We start from the raw sequence: 17,276 nt of genomic DNA on the forward strand, positions 1-17,276 counted from the left end.
ATGGTTTAAACAGTGACAGGTTGACCCCCCACCCCTTCAACCTCTGCAGCAATGCACTCATACTTCTATTTCCCAAAGACAACCTCTGGATATAATGCTGAGCACGTGCACTCAGCTTCTTGCTCAACTCCATGGCGAGGCCTGTTCTGAGTGGGACCTGTCCTGTTAAACCGCTTTATGGTCTTGGCCACCATGTCGCAGCTCAGTTTCAGGGTCTTGGCAATCTTCTTATAGCCTAGGCTATCGTTATGTAGAGCAACAATTTTTTTCAGATCCTCAGAGAGTTCTTTGCCATTCGGTGCCCTGTTGAACTTCCAGTGACCAGTATGAGAGAGTGAGAGGGAGAACACAAAATTTAACACACCTGCTCGCCATTCACACCTGAGACCTTGTAACACTAACGAGTCACATGACACCAGGGAGGGAAAATGGCGAATTGGGGCCAATTTGGACAATTTCATTTAGGGGTGTACTCACTTTTGTTGCCAGCAGTTTAGACATTAATGGCTGTGTATTCAGTTATTTTGAGGGGACAATAGATTTACACTGTTATACAAGCTGTACACTCACTACTTTACATTGTAGCTAAGTGTCATTTCGTTAGTGTTGTCACATTAAAAGATATAAAAAAAAATTACAAAAATGTGAGGTGTGTACTTACTTTTGTGAGATACTGTATATACATTTATACACACACACACACATAGAATATCCTATGTGAATCTGCCAACAATGAGAAGTTAGGCAGTCGCCTAAGTTTGAACCTCAAGGCTCTCAACATTTTTGTACACTTTCAAATATTCTTGATATAATCCATTCTCTCTGCCATTACCGTTCTTTACCTGGCCAATTAAATGGCATCCATCGACATTAAGGATGCTTATCTACACATTTCTACTTTTCCCAGGCTTCAGTGCCTTCCTAAGATTTTCCATTGTAAGGAGTCGTCAGTTTGTCGCTTTCCCATTCTGCCTGATATCAGCACCCATGCTGTTCATCAATGTGTTGGCCTTGGTATTGGCTTTCTTTAGAGTAAGGGGAATTCTGTTCATTGATACTTTGACAGCCTGCTACCGAGAGCTGTCTTTGCAGGAGTTAGAAGTGAACTTTCACATCACGCCATGAATGCTGGAGAAGTTTGGTTGTTTGCTAAACGTCAGGAAGTCTGTTCTACCTCAACTGTCTGTATGTCTTGGTCCCCAGGTAACTGGGTGGCCTTGATTGCAGTAGGAAAATATCTTTCTTCTCTTAGAAAATAGTTACGATGGCCACACGTTTGCCAGGATGGGATCACATGCTGGGCACCATATCTGGCCTGGAGAGCTGGTTCCAGGATGAGTCATGGCTCCTAGTCAACTTTCTGTAACTTGAGGCAACCATCATTGAACTGACACTCCAAAGGGGAAATCAGTGTGAGTTCATTCAGACATTGTCATTGTGCTGGCTTCATCGATCCTTTAAGGTGAAACAAGAATTTTGACAGCAGTGCAAGACAGTAGTATGGTGGGGTTTTTTTTGGCTGTCTGTTGCCCTTTAGGAAGATTTTCTACTTACTGTTTCAGAGACCTATTCGAAAATGAGAAAAAAATTCTACAAAGCAAAAGGGATTCTGGAATTCCCCTATTAAATAGTGGTCAATAGATGAGCTGTCCCTGTTGGATGACTAACCCTCATCTATTACTACCGGAGTGTCTGGGAGTACCTATTACTACCTGAGTGTCTGGGAGTAACTGAGTGTCTGGGAGTACCTGTGAGTACCTGCGAGTGTCTGTGAGTACCTGCGAATACCTGAGTGTCTGGGAGTGTCAGTGAGTGTAGCGGAGTACCAGAGGGTAAGAAAGTAGAGTTAGGAAGCTAGAAAACAGCCACACAGGGCAGACTTAAATTACTGAATCCCCATTTGATTACATTAGTAGGTACAATGCCCGGTGGGTGTGGAGATGCGATTCGGTGTACATCTTGTGGTATGTATACGTTCCTCGATCATGAGATCGAGGGCGAATACAAATGCACAAAATGTAAGCACGTTGCTTCCCTGAAAGCTCAGGTCCTGAATCTAGGGAATTAGCTGGCAGCACTGAGACGAATGTCCATATCGAAGGAGAGCTGGGATCGTACCTGACAGGGTCTGCACAGAGGAGGGCGGAGTAACAGAGGTGCAGGCATCAGAGCAGAGTAGATGGGTGACAGGAAGGGTAGAAGGAAAAAAAGGAGGCTGGTCCTGGGCTGGAGCACCCCAATAAATACGCCCGTTGCGTGATGTTGGGGAAACCAGTCAGGGACCAGCATTGATGAAAGGTGATTGGTCTTACTAAAAGACCAACTACAGCGCTTGCTAATTTTCTCCCTATTAGATAGCAGTATTGTTAATTAAACCTATGTGATGAATATCAAAATTGTCAATAATATGAAAATGGCTATTAATAAATAGGTATGTGATTAAGGTGGCTGGTGAACAAATTAAATAAAAAACAATAGTAAAATCATCAATATTCTAATAAATAAGTGCCACAAAAGTGCATAGGTGACTTATTGCATAATACATAAAATAAGTATAATAAATAAGTTCAACGGTATGATCAGGAATATAGTCCAAAAAAGTGACTGTAGTGCTCAAAATCTTATCAACAAAGTCCTCAGTGATTGTAAATTTTCCAACAAATTCAAAAGACGTGGTTGTTCATGACATCGATTCCTTTCACCGTGTAAATGGATAGATTGAATAACGTACCGGATCTTGTGGGTCCTATATGCCGTTAGGCATTAGGGCCACTTGAGCTTAGTTGCCCTCTGGGCTGGGATGGCATCCCCTTTAAGGTCCTATGGGCTGGTAGAGGCTCCTTAGGCTCCGGGGTATACGGCCAAGAAATTATGTGAGATGGAGAAAGAAGCTCCAGATAGTGTAGTAATTTCAAATTAAATAGTTTATTGCCCACAAATTGGGTTAGAATGCAGTATATAATAAAAACGAATCACTGGTGGTCAGCGGTGCGGGCTGCGCATCCTCCCTGCAGAGTGGCGAGCGGGAACAGCATTGCTGGAGCAGAGCGACGCCCCTGGCTGCCAGGGGAAGAACTCCTCCAGTGAGGCAGGGAGAAATGGAAAGGAAAGACAGGTACTGGTGGTAGGGGACTCAATCATTAGAAGGACAGACAGTGCAATCTGTCACAAAGACCGTGGGCGCCGAACAGTCTGTTGTTTACCAGGCGCTCAGGTTCGGCACATCGCGGATAGGGTGGACAGATTACTGGGTGGGGCTGGGGAAAACCCAGCTGTCATGGTACACGTGGGTACCAATGACATAGGCAGAGGAAGATGGAGAGTCCTAAAAGATTTCAGAGACTTAGGCGCTAAGTTGAGGAGTAGGACCTCCAAGGTAGTATTTTCAGAAATACTACCTGTACCTCGAGCCACACCAGAGAGGCAGCGGGAGATTAGGGAAGTTAACAAGTGGCTGAGGAGCTGGTGTAGTAAGGAGGGTTTTGGGTACCTGGAGAACTGGGCTGACTTCTCAGTCGGCCACCGGCTCTTTGGTAGGCGACGGATTGCACCTAAATCGGGAGAGGGTGCAACCGTACTGGGTGAGAGGATGGCCATAAAGTTAGAGGGGCTTTTAAACTAGGTGATGGGGGGGAGGGTACAGATGTAGAATTAGCCAGCGGGGAGCAAGATTCAGAGGGCACAAATGGGGACCTTGTGTTTAGAGTACCTAAATGCAAGGTGGGTATGGGGAAAAATCACAAGAGCAGCCTAAAAACAACATCAAATCGAGGATATATGCAACCGGTTTGTATACGAATGCCAGAAGCCTGGCTAACAAGATGGGAGAGCTGGAGCTGCGGATGTTTGAGGAGGACTTGGATTTTGTGGGGATAACAGAGACTTGGTTTGACAACTCTTATGACTGGATGTCGACCATTCAGGGGTACTCCCTTTATCGCAGAGATAGAGAAGGTAAAAAGGGGGGAGGGGTATGTCTGTATATTAAGAACAGTGAACAGGTAAATATGAGGGATGATATTAATAATGGAGCTATGGATGAGGCAGAATCCCTATGGGTAGAACTTAAAGGGGAAGGCACTATAGGGAGGGTAATATTGGGCGTATGTTATAGGCCCCCCAACCAGAGGGAGGAGGGGGAAGCAGACCTCCTTTTACAGATAGGATTGGCAGCAAGGATGGGAAATGTCATTATAATGGGGGACTTTAATTATCCAGATATAGACTGGGCAGAAGGAACCGCGCATTCAGCCAAGGCTCTGCAGTTCCTAAATGTTTTGCAGGACAATTTCATGGGTCAGATGGTGAACGCACCGACAGGAAACAATGCGGTACTTGACCTACTGATTACCAACAATTCAGACCTGCATTACGGATATAGAAATACGGGGCAACTTAGGAAACAGTGACCATAGGTCAATAAGTTTCAGTATTAATTATAGCAATAGGAAACACAAGGGTAATAGAAGGACACTGAATTTCAAAAGAGCCAATTTCCCAAAACTGCGCTCTCTGCTAGAAAATATCATATGGGATAGAACCCTGAGAACAAAGAACACGGAGGAAAAATGGGAGTGCTTCAAGAGCATACTAAACAAAGGGATTGGCCAGTGCATTCCAAAGGGAAATACATTTAAAAGAGCAAAACTAAACCCTGGGTGGCTAATACTAAAGAAAAGGCCTTCAAAAAATACAAGGCTGAGGGGTCATTGGCAGCATTCAAGCATTACAAAGAGTGTTATAAGAAATGTAATGGCGAAATCAGGGCGGCTAAAATAGAACACGAGAGACATAGCGGAATAGAGTAAAAAGAACCCCAAAAAATTCTTTAAGTATATAAACAGTAAGAAAATCGAGGCCAGAACACATTGGCCCCATAAAAGACGATGAAGGAAATTTGGCCACAGAGGACATGGAAAAGGTGAAAGTGTTAAATCATTTCTTCTCTTCAGTCTTCACAAAGGAATCGGGTGGCTACACTAACCCAGCTTGTAATGCTAAACTAAATAATACCACTCAGGAAGTACCCCCATGGCTAACAGAGGATAGACTTAGAACTAAACTAGAGAAACTTAACATAAATAAATCACCGGGACCGGGTGGCTTGCACCCGAGGGTTCTTAAAGAGCTTAGCCAGGTGATTGCCAGACCATTATTCTTGATCTTTAAGAATAGTCTACTGACGGGTATAGTGCCAGCTGATTGGAAAAAAGCCAATGTGGTACCAATATTTTAAAAAAGGGCCGAGATATATCCCGGGTAACTATAGGCCGGTCAGCCTAACATCAGTAGTCTGCAAGATTTTGGAGGGAATGTTAAGAGACTATATACAAGACTTTATTAATAAAAACGGTATTATTAGTAGTAATCAGCATGGATTCATGAAAAATCATTCTTGCCAAACCAATCTATTAACCTTCTACGATGAAGTGAGCTTGAGCTGCCACCTAGATAAAGGTAAGCCTGTGGATGTGGTGTATCTGGACTTTGCAAAGGCCTTTGACACCGTTCCCCACAAACGCTTACTGTACAAGCTAAGGAATGTAGGTATGGACCATAGGGTGAGTATCTGGATAGAGAACTGGCTCCAGGGCAGAGTCCAGAGGGTGGTGATTAATGGGGAGTACTCGGATTAGGCGGGTGTGGAAAGTGGGGTCCCCCAAGGTTCTGTCCTGGGACCAATCCTGTTTAATTTATTCATAAATGATCTAGAGGAGGGGATATCTAGTACAATCTCAGTATTTGCTGATGATACTAAACTAAGCATGCCAATATCTTCTATACAGGATGTGGAAACCTTACAAGCTGACCTGAACAAAATAATGGGGTGGGCAACTACATGGCAGATGAGGTTTAATGTTGAGAAATGTAAAGTAATACACTTGGGCGTCAGAAACACCAAAAGCAAGCTACTCACTGGGGAGGGGGGAAACCTCTGGGTGAGTCTAGGATGGAAAAGGACCTGGGGGTACTGGTGGACAACAGGCTTGGCAGTGGCATGCAATGCCAAGCCGCTGCAAGCAAAGCCAACAGAATACTGGCATGTATAAATAAGGGGATTCACTCCAGAAATAAGGAGATTATGCTCCCACTTTACAAGACTCTGGTCCGGCCACATCTGGAGTATGCTGTCCAGTTCTGGGCACCGGTCCTCTGGAAGGATGTGCTGGAACTGGAGAGAGCCCAGAGAAGGGCAACAAAAATAATTAGGGGAATGGAGGGCATCGGCTATGAGGAAAGACTACAAGCACTGAACTTATTCTTTCTGGAGAAGAGACGATTGAGGGGGGGATATGATATCCATGTACAAATACTGTACTGGCGACCCTAGCATAAGGAACAAACGTTTTAGAGAAAGGGAATACAATAAGACACGTGGCCACTCACTAAAACTAGAGGAAAAACGGTTTAACCTTAAAATACGTGAGGGGTTCTTTACTGTCAGAGCAGTAAGGGTTTGGAATTCTCTTCCACAAGCAGTGGTATCAGCAGGGAGCATCGATAGTTTCAAAGGACTATTGGATGGGCACCTTGGAGACCACAACATACAGGGGTATACAATGTACGGTTAACTGCAAACACACACTCACATCATAGGTTTAACTGGATGGACTGGTGTCTTTTTTCAGCCTCACAAACTATGTAACTATGTAACCGTTTGTTCTGGTGACAGCCCTAAATATTTGGTTCCCTGTTACCTTTTGTTTCAATGACTATGGTGTAATGGATCAACCGGCACCCCGACCGGGTACCTCCATTGACGTATGCTCCTAGTGCTTCCCGAGGGCTCCAAGCACTCCACCAGACACCATAAAACCACTGCAGCTTGGTTGGGATCTCTTCGTCTCCTACCCACCCTGGACCTACGACAAGGCTCCAGGTTGCCGTGGGTGACCCTCTCTTTCCCCAGAGAGTGAAGCAGGCACAAGCTCTTACAAGAGCATAGTGATTATCCAAGGGAGTATGAAGAGCATAGCAATCCCTTGTAGCAGCTCCCCACAATGAGGGACAGGACTCTCAATTGAGGGTGAAGTAGAACTCAAACTTTAATGGTACAGCTGCTCTTTTATACAGTCCCCCCCCCCCCCAGAAGGTTACCGCCCAGGTGGACCTTGTTGGGGACAGGACATGACATTCACAATCCAATAGAAACACAGGGTATTACACTCAGTCATTCCCAGACAGTGTACACAATACCTCCCCTCTGGCTGATTACAGTATCATATGCAGATTAATGTGTATACAGGAACAGAATTAACCTAAACTAATTATCTAGCCACCTGGACAGAACAATGTGAGGTCATTAACATTTAACAATGGGACAGACATAATCCACATTCCATTTCAATAAACAAACAATAGGGAAGTCTGCCAATGACAGTCTGTGTGTCTCTCTCACAGACAAGCACGCGGAATACACATTATCTAGGAGTCAGACTTGACGGCAATGGTCTATAACAGTCTAAGTCTAACAGTGTAAAGTATGATTAAATCTTCACATTTCTATATGAAGATATTGCTGACAAATATTACTGTCCCATCTGAAACAAGTGAATACAGTCACATATCTTCCCCCCAAATGTAGACTAACCAGGTACCACACCTCAAACTGGTCTGTGCATGAGTTAGTCGGGTAACAAGTCCCAAAGAGTCAATCCATCATGGCAGCTTCCTTGACAAAGTTCCACATAGTTTGCAAGTTTGTCTTGGCTAGGCGAATGGAGCTTTCATAGCTTGGTTTGGGCAGGCCATACTGGGGTTATTGGGCACCCTGTGTCCCTAAGAGACACAGGGTGACTTAGACATAAGAGGGGCCTAGTTGGCTGAGAGAGAGGTTTTCTAACCTCTCTAAGGTAGGCTGTATACCACTGGCCCTCCCAATGTCTGCACCCACCCAGTACCCCAAACAAACTGTCCAGAAAACAGTGTTGCTCACCCAGCCAACCTCTGCCTCTCTCGTAAAATATACCTGCCGCTGGGGAGGATGGACCGGCCCTTCTCCCGGGAGTCCTTTCAGCCGCTGGAGAGAACACAGGGTGGAGGGGCTTACTTTGTCAGGTTGTTAGGGATCTGGGCCGACTGTCCAGCAACCCTGGGATATAAACGTGAAGACTGCAGTCCCATCCACTACCACAGTAACTCCATTTTTTGTATGTTGAGAGCAGAGGCCAACTCTGCTCTGTTGCCAGCTCTTCTGCTGGATTGGTGTCATAATTCTGGGGCACCATCTGCTGCTGGGAAGGGGAGTCAGCTGCTTCATCTTCCTTACCCCCATCTGGCGGTTGGGACAACCTTTCTCCGGTACGGTCTCCCAGATGCACAGATCCTGGCTGGAGAGGGAAGACCGTTTCCTCCGCTCTGACTGACTGTTGGGGAGGGCAGCAACCTCCTCTCCTTTCTCACCCTGGGCCTCCGAAACTGCCACAGGTGTGGGGCAGAGATCATTGACCCTCTGTCCGGCTACCAGCGCTTCAGCTGGGTGTAGAAGGTTTACTTTATCAGCTTGTTGCTGGGGCAAGGGGCCGATTTCCCCAGCTTCCTGGAACTCTGTAACTTTTGTAGGTGCTGGGCAGAGGTTGGTAGCACTCTGCCCTGTTGCCAGCACTTCTGCTGGGGACTCCACATAATCCGCTCTGGCTAACTGTTGGGGAGGGAGACTGGCTTCCTCTGCTCCCATACTGTGGATCTCTCGCTGGGGAGGAAGGATAACCACCTTCTTCTCCGATCTGTGCAGCTGCGGTTGGGGGGTGATCACCACCTTCTCACCCTGGGCCTCTTCTCTCAAGGAGGCTGAAGTTGGTGTTGGGCAGCGCTCAGGGATGTTAGGCCCTGATGCCAGCTGTTCTGCAGGAAAGTAAACTGTAAAGGCAGTGGCCTTCCACACATCTTCCTGGGTCACCAATTGTTGCAGGCAGAGGTCAGCTGCAATAGGCCTGGATGCCCGCTCTTCTGCTGTAGGCTCACTGGGACGTTCCTCCTCAGCAGAAAAATCAATTAAATCCCCAGTCTCTGGAATTGCTGAAAGTCCAGGGCATGGGCTGGTGACACTTGGGCCCAGTGCCAACACTTTGGGAGGTGATTTATCATCCATAACATCCTCCGATGAAAAGTCAATTACATCTGTAATCCGTGGTTGGGGAATGAAGATGGTTTCCTCTTCTCCCATACCTTTATCCAGTGGCTGGACAGACGCATTCCTCCATCCAAACTCGTCCTGCGCAGAAACAGGTTTGTCAAGGTGAGTCAGCACTTGCTGCAACCGCCATAAGACATCCGCATCCAAGACCGTGGGTGCAGGTGAGCAAAGCACACTATTACTGTGCCATATTGTGCCATCGATTTCTGAACTGTCAGCTGGTTCTTCTGGATATTCCCAGGCAAGGGGAGCACAGCCCCGGCGCTGAGAAGAGTCCAGCAGCCATCTGTAGGCAATCTCCAGCTCCCATTCCTGAACGGCCAGAAACTTCACATCCTCCAGTGCCCAGAGCACTTCCGAGATGTTCAGAATCCTTTCTCTGTAATCCATAATTTTCTCTAACCGCCACTCCAAATCACTCCCAAAGTTAGGGTCCCCTGACAGCTTCTCGTACAACAGTCCCCTGCCGCCGTAGCCAAAGACTTCCGTTGGGCTGTCATCCGCTATCCAAGGGCATGTTTGGGATACATGCCACTGGAGGGCTCTATAGCTCTCTGCCCAGACCAGCCTGCTTAACCCAGCTGTCTGCTCCTTGTGCGGTGTATCTCCCAAAAACAGCTCCCAAAATCCATACTGCGAACAGTACCTTTTCTGGATGGAGGGGAGGATTTTTCCCTGGTGGCGCTGCTCATGGGCTAGCGTTTCCTTCCAGAGATCCAAGCGCATAGAATCATGCCATCCTAGCAGAACCTGGTATGACACTGGACCCCTGTGCTGTATCTGAATCTCGCAACCTCCTTACAAATTCCTCTTCCATGGCGGCTGATATCTGTACCTCTCCTCTTATGGGGATGCTGCACGAATGTTAGCTCGCTCGATAACATTCTGGGTGTCTCCTGAGAGCTGCTCCTACTTGCACTAGGACGCCATCCTACCGCTTGCCACTAATGTAACAGATCTACCGGCACCCCGACTGGGTACCTCTGTTGACGGATGCTCCTACTGCTTCCCGAGGGCTCCAAGCACTCCACCAGACACCATAACCACATCAGACCCCACGAACCAGTTTGGTTGGGGTCTCGCCATCTCCTACCCACCCTGGACCTACGACAAGGTTCCAGGTTTCCGTGGGTGACCCTCTCTTTCCTCAGAGAGTGAAGCAGGAACAAGCTCTTAAAAGAGCTTAGTGATTATCCAAGGGAGTATAAAGAGCATAGCAATCCCTTGTAGCAGCTTCACCCCAATGAGAGACATGTCTCTCGATTGAGGGTGAAGTAGAACTCAAACTTTAATGGTACAGCTGCTCTTTTATACAGTTTCCCCCCCCCCAAGGTTACCGCCCAGGTGGACCTTTTTGGGGACAGGACATGACATTCACAATCCAATAGAAACAGGGTTTTACACTCAGTCATTCCCATACAGTGTACATAATCCCTCCCCTCTGGCTGATTACAGTATCATATGCAGATGAAAGTGTATACAGGAACAGAATTAACCTAAAATAATTATCTAGCTATCTGGACAGAACAATGTGTGGTCATTAACATTTAACAATGGGACAGACACAATCCACATTCCATTTTAATACACAAACAATAGAGAAGTCTGCCAATGACAGTCTGTGTGTCTCTCTCACAGACAAGCACACGGAATACACATTATCTAGGAGTCAGACTTCATGGCAATGGTCTATAACAGTCTAAGTCTGGATTAGTAGGATTAAATCTTCATATTTCTATATGAAGATATTGCTGACAAATATTACTGTCCCATATGAAGCAATTCAAACCATTAAGTATCTGTTTTTTTTACTTCCAATGACGGTGAATACCGTCACAAATGTTCTCTAGTATAAATGGTAAATCTGTATAAATGTGATAGGGGTTCTAATTCTGTCCTTACTTAAAAATTCTCTGTTCTGTCCTTCATTTAAAAAGTTTTAGCTATACATATGGCTTATTTTAAGTCATGAAAATATTTGTGTAGAAAGCAGAATATACTTCACTGATGTTTGTTTTAGGCACTGTACTGTGCAATTTCCATGACCATTCATTAAGGTAATTTATAAGGCACCCATTACCTATACTGTTTTGATAATTATTTTCTTCAGGTAATCATGTTCAGCTGGACCTGTTTTGTAATATGCCACTCATCCAAGTTGCTTTATTAGTTCTGTCTTCTCTGTCAATCTACTTTATATAGGTGGAGTTTGATGATGCATCTCAGCTGATGGTAAAACGCAATGAAATATTTACATTGGAAGAGCCACTGCCAAAAAGAGTTAGATGTCGATTGGTAAGTTCTTTTATGGTAGTCAGTTCAAAAACTGTTTAGTGTCCCTGTTTCTTATATCCTGACTCAGTTGACTTTGTGCTTTCATAAACGTAACGTATCTTTACACATGTATTTGCTAGCAACATATATCGCAGTCCGACTGTGTAATTTATTAAAGAGTAGTGGCAGACAACCATTGAAATCAGTATTCAGTTTAACTGCTAAAGCGGCAAGGGGCATGGCCTGACCTCCATGGAGTGAGGACGCTTCGGCCGAGAGCTCCGACATTCCTGGGCACATTCGCATAGTGCCAGCTCTCCCCACACATCCAGCGATGCCTTCTAAGTGCCGCAAAACCACCAGGCGGCGGCCGGCAACAGACAGGAGGGCTCCAATCCTTCTTCTCACCACAGTCCTGGGGCTCCAGGCCTGCAGCTAAGATGGCGCCTGGCCATGAGGCGGCTCAGCATACTTCCCCGGCTCACATTTCCTGCTCCCCGGGACTGCTGGTGACACCCCAGGTGAGATACTCCAGCCCATCCACCTCCACATTCAGCTGGCCAGCTTTCTCTCCCTTTAGAGCTTTAGGCAGCTGAAACAGATTGGGACCTCAGAGAACACATCAGGGCTCTACCAACTAAGTATGATATATAGCAGCTGATAGCTGCAGTGGAGCTCTCTTGTAAGCAGGCAGTGGAGGGCCTAAGGGAAGACACAGTAGCTTTGGAGACTAGCCAGGATGACATTATTCACACTGTGGCTGCCATACAGGACACTACTAAACATCATGAAGATGTCCTAAACTCCCTATTAGACCAGCTTGATGACTATGAGAATAGGGATCAGCATCAAAATATGTGCATTCGCGGCCTTCCATAAGCTACGCAAGCTGTTGATCTGCTCCCTACAGTACAAGGTTTTTTTGTCAAATCTTTGAAGATGTCGCTCCTGATTTAATCGTAGTGGATAGGGTGCACCGTGCTCTGCTCCCTGTACCCCAAGATACCGAGAGACCCTGAGACGTAATTTGTAAGCTACAAAAATACTCCTTAAAAGAAGCGATTATTAAAGCCTCTTGTGGCAAACCGACTATTGACTTTGATGCTCAGCTATCTCCGTTTCCCGATTTGTCACGACGCACTCTTAAGCAGCGCAGGGCTGTCTGTCCTTTGCTGGAGCCCTTGCATTCTGTCGATGTGGCCTATCAATGGGGCTTCCCTTTTCGACTGACGGCTTCTCGAAATGGGAAGATGGCAGTTCTCTGCACCAAAGATGACCTGCAGCACTTCGTGGAAATGTTGGATCTCCCATCGATTGATTTTTCCTGACTGGAGATTGAATAGTTCGATACCCCTTCCACGACGACCCGAAAGATCCCGTAGAAGGAACCGTCCATGTCGTCAAAGTCAGAGTGTGGCGCCCGTCCCATCTTCCTGACTCTCTGCTGGAGCTCCAGTTATGTGACTTGCTTCTTTAACCACTTCAATACAGGGCACTTTCACCCCTTTCCTGCCCAGGCCAATTTTCAGCTTTTTGCGCTGTTGCATTTTGAATGACAATTGCACAGTCATGCAACACTGTACCTACACCAAATTTATGTAATTTCCCCCCCCCCCCCCACAAATAGAGCTTTCTTTTGGTGGTATTTGATCACCGCAAGGTTTTTTCTTTTTTGCTAAACAAATAAAAAAAAGACCGAAAAGTTTGAAAAAAAAAAAGTTATGTTATACAATTTTGTAAATAAATACGTTTTTTCCTGCACTGATGAGGCCACACTGACAGGCACTGATGAGGAGGCACTGATGGGGTGGCACTGATAGGTAGCACTGATAGGCGGCACTGGTGGGCACTGATAGGCGGCACTGGTGGGCACTGATAGGCGGCACTGATCGGCACTAATGGGCACTGATAGGCGGCACTGGTGGGAAATAATGGGCACTGGTGGGCGGCACTGATGGATGCCAATGATGGGCAGCACTGATGGGGAGGACACTGGCGGGCAGCACTGATGGGGAGGGCACTGGTGGGCAGCACTGATGGGGAGGGCACTGGCGGGCTCCCTGAGCCCTGATTGCCATCCCTGGTGGCCATAGTGGGCATCCCTGGGGTCATGGGTGGGCATCCCTGGTGGTTCTAGTGGCACCCCCCCTCCCCCTGAGGGTCTGCACTGGTAATCAATGATCTGATTACCAGTGCAGACCCCCCCCCCTGTCAGGAGAGCTGCAGATCGGATCTCCTTTACTCGTGCCTGTCAGGCACGTACTGAGGAAAGCCGATCAACGGCTCTTCCTGTGTACTATGTGACCAGCCGTGATTGGACACGGCTGGTCACATGGTAAAGAGCCTACGTCAGTAGGCTCTTTACCGAGATCGGAGATGCGGTGTGTCAGTGTGACACGCCGCATCACCGATTGCCGTTCTGCGTCATATGATGTCTGGTCAGGATAATGCAACCACTTTCCCGCCGTCAATCGCCTATAGGGCAGGTGGGAAGTGGTTAACACTGAGATGGAGAATAGCACTTACATGAAGATTGCCACCCTTCAATTACAAGCTCCATACAGCTCATTTTTTTTCTCCTTACTACGGGTTCCTCTGTAGGACCCTCAAAACTTTTTACAGTTGTCACATGGCCACATGTGCGTTTTTTTTTTTTTTTGTTTTGTTTTTTTCTTTTCTCTTCAGTTATATGCTGCCACTATATTACCAAGTTAACCACTTAAGCCCCGGAGGATTTGGCTGCTCAAAGACCAGGGCCTATTTTGCGATTCGGCACTGCGTGACTTTAATGGACAATTGCGCGGTCATGTAACGCTGTACCCAAATGAAATTGATGTCTTTTTTTTCTCCACAAACAGAGCTTTCTTTTGGTGGTGTTTGATCATCTGTGCGGTTTTTACTTTTTGCGCTATAAACAAAAAAATTAGCGTCAATTTTGAAAAAATAACAATATTATTCACATTTTTTTATATGAAATTCCCCCCAAAAAATGTAAAAATCAAAATTTTTTAACATTTTTGGCCAATTTGTTTTCTGCTACATATTTTTGGTGAAAAAAAATCGCAATACGCATATTTTGATTGGTTTGCGCAAAAGTTATTGCGTTTACTAACTACGGGAAAGATTTATGTCATTTTTATTGGTCTTTTTTTAACTAGTAATGGCAGCGATCTGCGATTTTTTTTTTTTTTTTTTTGTGGGACTGCGACATTGCGGCTAACAGATCGGACCCTTGACTGACATTTTTTACACTTTTGGGGGTACCAGTGACATTACTACAGTAATCAGTGCTATAAATATGCACTGTTACTGTAAAGATGACACTGGCAGGGAAGGGGTTAACTTTATTGGTGATCAGTGGGTTAAATGTATCCCTAGGGGCGTGATTCTAACTGGGGGGCGTGGCTTGTGATGTAACCACAGAGACATACGATCATACATAGCAGGATCGTATGATCTCTGCAGTTACACCAGGGAGAATGACAGGCGGCTTTGTTTACATTAGCCTCCTGCCTTTCACCCTCTCCAGCGGGAGATCGCGAGTGGCTGGCGGACATCGGAGCCGCCGGTCACTTGCGCAGGGATGTTAGTGACCGAGCAGGGGCGGGAGCGCGCCTCCGGTGGCGCACGCTCGCCCCCTAGAGGCTCATGGGCGAGCGACGTAGTACTACACCGTTTTGCCCAGTAGGGGCTGACTGCGACAGTAAATAGTCGTGTGGCGGTCGGCAAATGGTTAAATGGTTAAAAGTATTAAAAGTATTTTTGCATGATATGCCCACGATGTTCTATAGGCCTCATTCATGCACTGTCATTTTCCCTATGTCCTCTTATGTCATTTATGGTCTTTAGCCGGCGTCTCCTTGCAGGACCGTGGTCGGCGACCTCCCCTTCTTGTCATGCTCTCAGGGTGAGCTTAGCATATAGCGACTCTATTGGGTCTGCGTCCACGCAGTTTGGGGGCTCTGCAGTGAGGATGATTCCTTTTTTACTGCACATGCGCATGCAAGGGCGCTGGTGGATGCACTGATTGTATCAGTGGCATTGTTCTAAACACAATAATGGTAACCACACGGTGTGGCTAAAAAGCTTGTCTGCAGATCAGACTTCTGAAAAGGCTCTACAGTTCTCCCCTTTATGTGAGACCGCCTATTTGGGTCTTTGTTGGAATCTGCTAAGGGCAAGTCCCTGTGTAATAGACGGGGCCCTTATTTTTCAGCACACAGACGGCCCCTTCGTGTTTTCGGCACGCAGGACAAAGGGCCTATGCTATTTAGGTCATCCGTTAAGAGATCTACGACAAGATCTGCTGTCACAAAGGGTGGTTGTGCCGATTCCCTTGGTTGTGCCGATTCCCTGTCGGGAACGCTTTCAAGGGTTTTATTCAAACCTGTTTGCTGTTCAAGGCTCTGAGTAGCTTTGTGCAGGTACAGAGGTTTTGAATGGAGTCCATTGGACCGGTAGTGGCACTCCTACACCAAGGGGACTTTTTGGCCTCTTATCGATATCGAGGACGCAAATCTGCACCTCCCTATTTACGTTGGACTCCAGAGTTTTCTTCAATTCGCTGTAGGAGAGGAACATTATCAGTTTGTGGCGCCATACTTTGATCTTGACTCCAGGGTCTTCACCAACATGTTGGCTCTGGTATTGGCATTACTGTGACAGCTGGAGATTGTGGTACTGGGGTACCTGGACAACCTCCTCTTAAGAGCAGACTCACATTCAGTCCGGTTGGGCGACTTGTCAATCACTGTACGGACTCTGCAAGAGTTCGGTTTGAACATCAATTTTCAAAAAATCTGCTCTGGTCCCATCTTCAAAGCTGGATTATCTGGGTCTGACTCTGGACTCCTCTTCAGCTAGGGTGTTTCTTCCCCCGGGAGAGCTGCAAAAGTTGCAAAAGGCGATTCGCCTGCTGTTCTCCAGCAACCTGTCCTCTCTGCGGACTTGCATGCGAGCCTTCAGTCTGGTGGTGTCAACCTTCGAGGCAGTTCCATTTGCTCAGTTCCACACGAGACCCATGCAAAGGGAAATTCTTGTCAAGTGGAACAAAGATCCAAAATCCTTGGACACTTTGATTCGGTTGAGTCACAGCACAAGGAGTGCTCTTGGTGGTGGCTTAGCTTGTTGGCCTTATGCCAGGGCAAATCCTTCCTTCCATTGTATTGGACCGTGTTAACCACAGATGCCAGCCAGTCCAGCTGGGGAGGAGTGCTTAGGAAGCCTGTTTGTCCAGGGGTCTTGGACCATGGAGGAGTCCAGACTGCCGATTAAATATTCTGGAACTTAGAGCGATAAAGCTTTGCCTGAAAAGTTGTCCAGTTCAGCTTCAATCGGACGATGCCAGGCTGTGGCTTACATCAATCATCAAGGGGGCACCAAGAGTGTCCTGGCAGCCCGGGAGGTGGCTGAGATCCTAAAATAGGCAGAACATTTTCTTCCAGCCCTTTCCGCCGTGCATGTCCCAGGAGTGGAGGACTGGCAGGCGGATTACCTGAGTCGTCAAGTGTTGGATCAGGGGGAATGGTCCCAGCACACGGAGGTGTTTCACCTGCTATGTGTCCGGTGGGGGACATCGACCTGTTAGCCTCTCGACTCAACAAGAAGGTACAGAGGTTTGTAGCCAGGTCTCGGGATCCTCTGGCTGACGCCACAGACACTCTGGTGGCTCCTTGGGGTCAGTATCGGCTGATTTATGCGTTCCCTCCGCTGAAGATCCTGCAGAGGATTCTGTGCAGAATAGAGGTGGAAGGGACTCTTGTCATTCTGGTGGCCCCAGACTGGTCTCGCTGGTCTTGGTACACAGATCTGGTAAGGTTGGTTGCCGCTGCTCCTTGGAGACTTCCTCTCAAGATCTGCTGTCTCA

General features: G+C 46.9%; 1 protein-coding gene across 1 annotated transcript in view; it reads left to right on the forward strand.

The window, feature by feature from the left end:
* LOC309559900 (lysine-specific demethylase 4B-like) overlaps positions 1 to 17,276 on the forward strand; it is a 630,996-nt gene that overhangs the window by 559,176 nt on the left and 54,544 nt on the right. The window contains exon 20 of the mRNA XM_082263341.1: positions 11,339 to 11,431. Coding sequence (XP_082119467.1) covers positions 11,339 to 11,431 — 93 coding nt within the window. The remainder of the gene's footprint in view (positions 1 to 11,338; positions 11,432 to 17,276) is intronic.

This window comes from Pelophylax lessonae (assembly GCF_965119305.1).
Source record: "Pelophylax lessonae genome assembly, chromosome: 1".
In the NCBI taxonomy this organism is placed as follows: domain Eukaryota; kingdom Metazoa; phylum Chordata; class Amphibia; order Anura; family Ranidae; genus Pelophylax; species Pelophylax lessonae.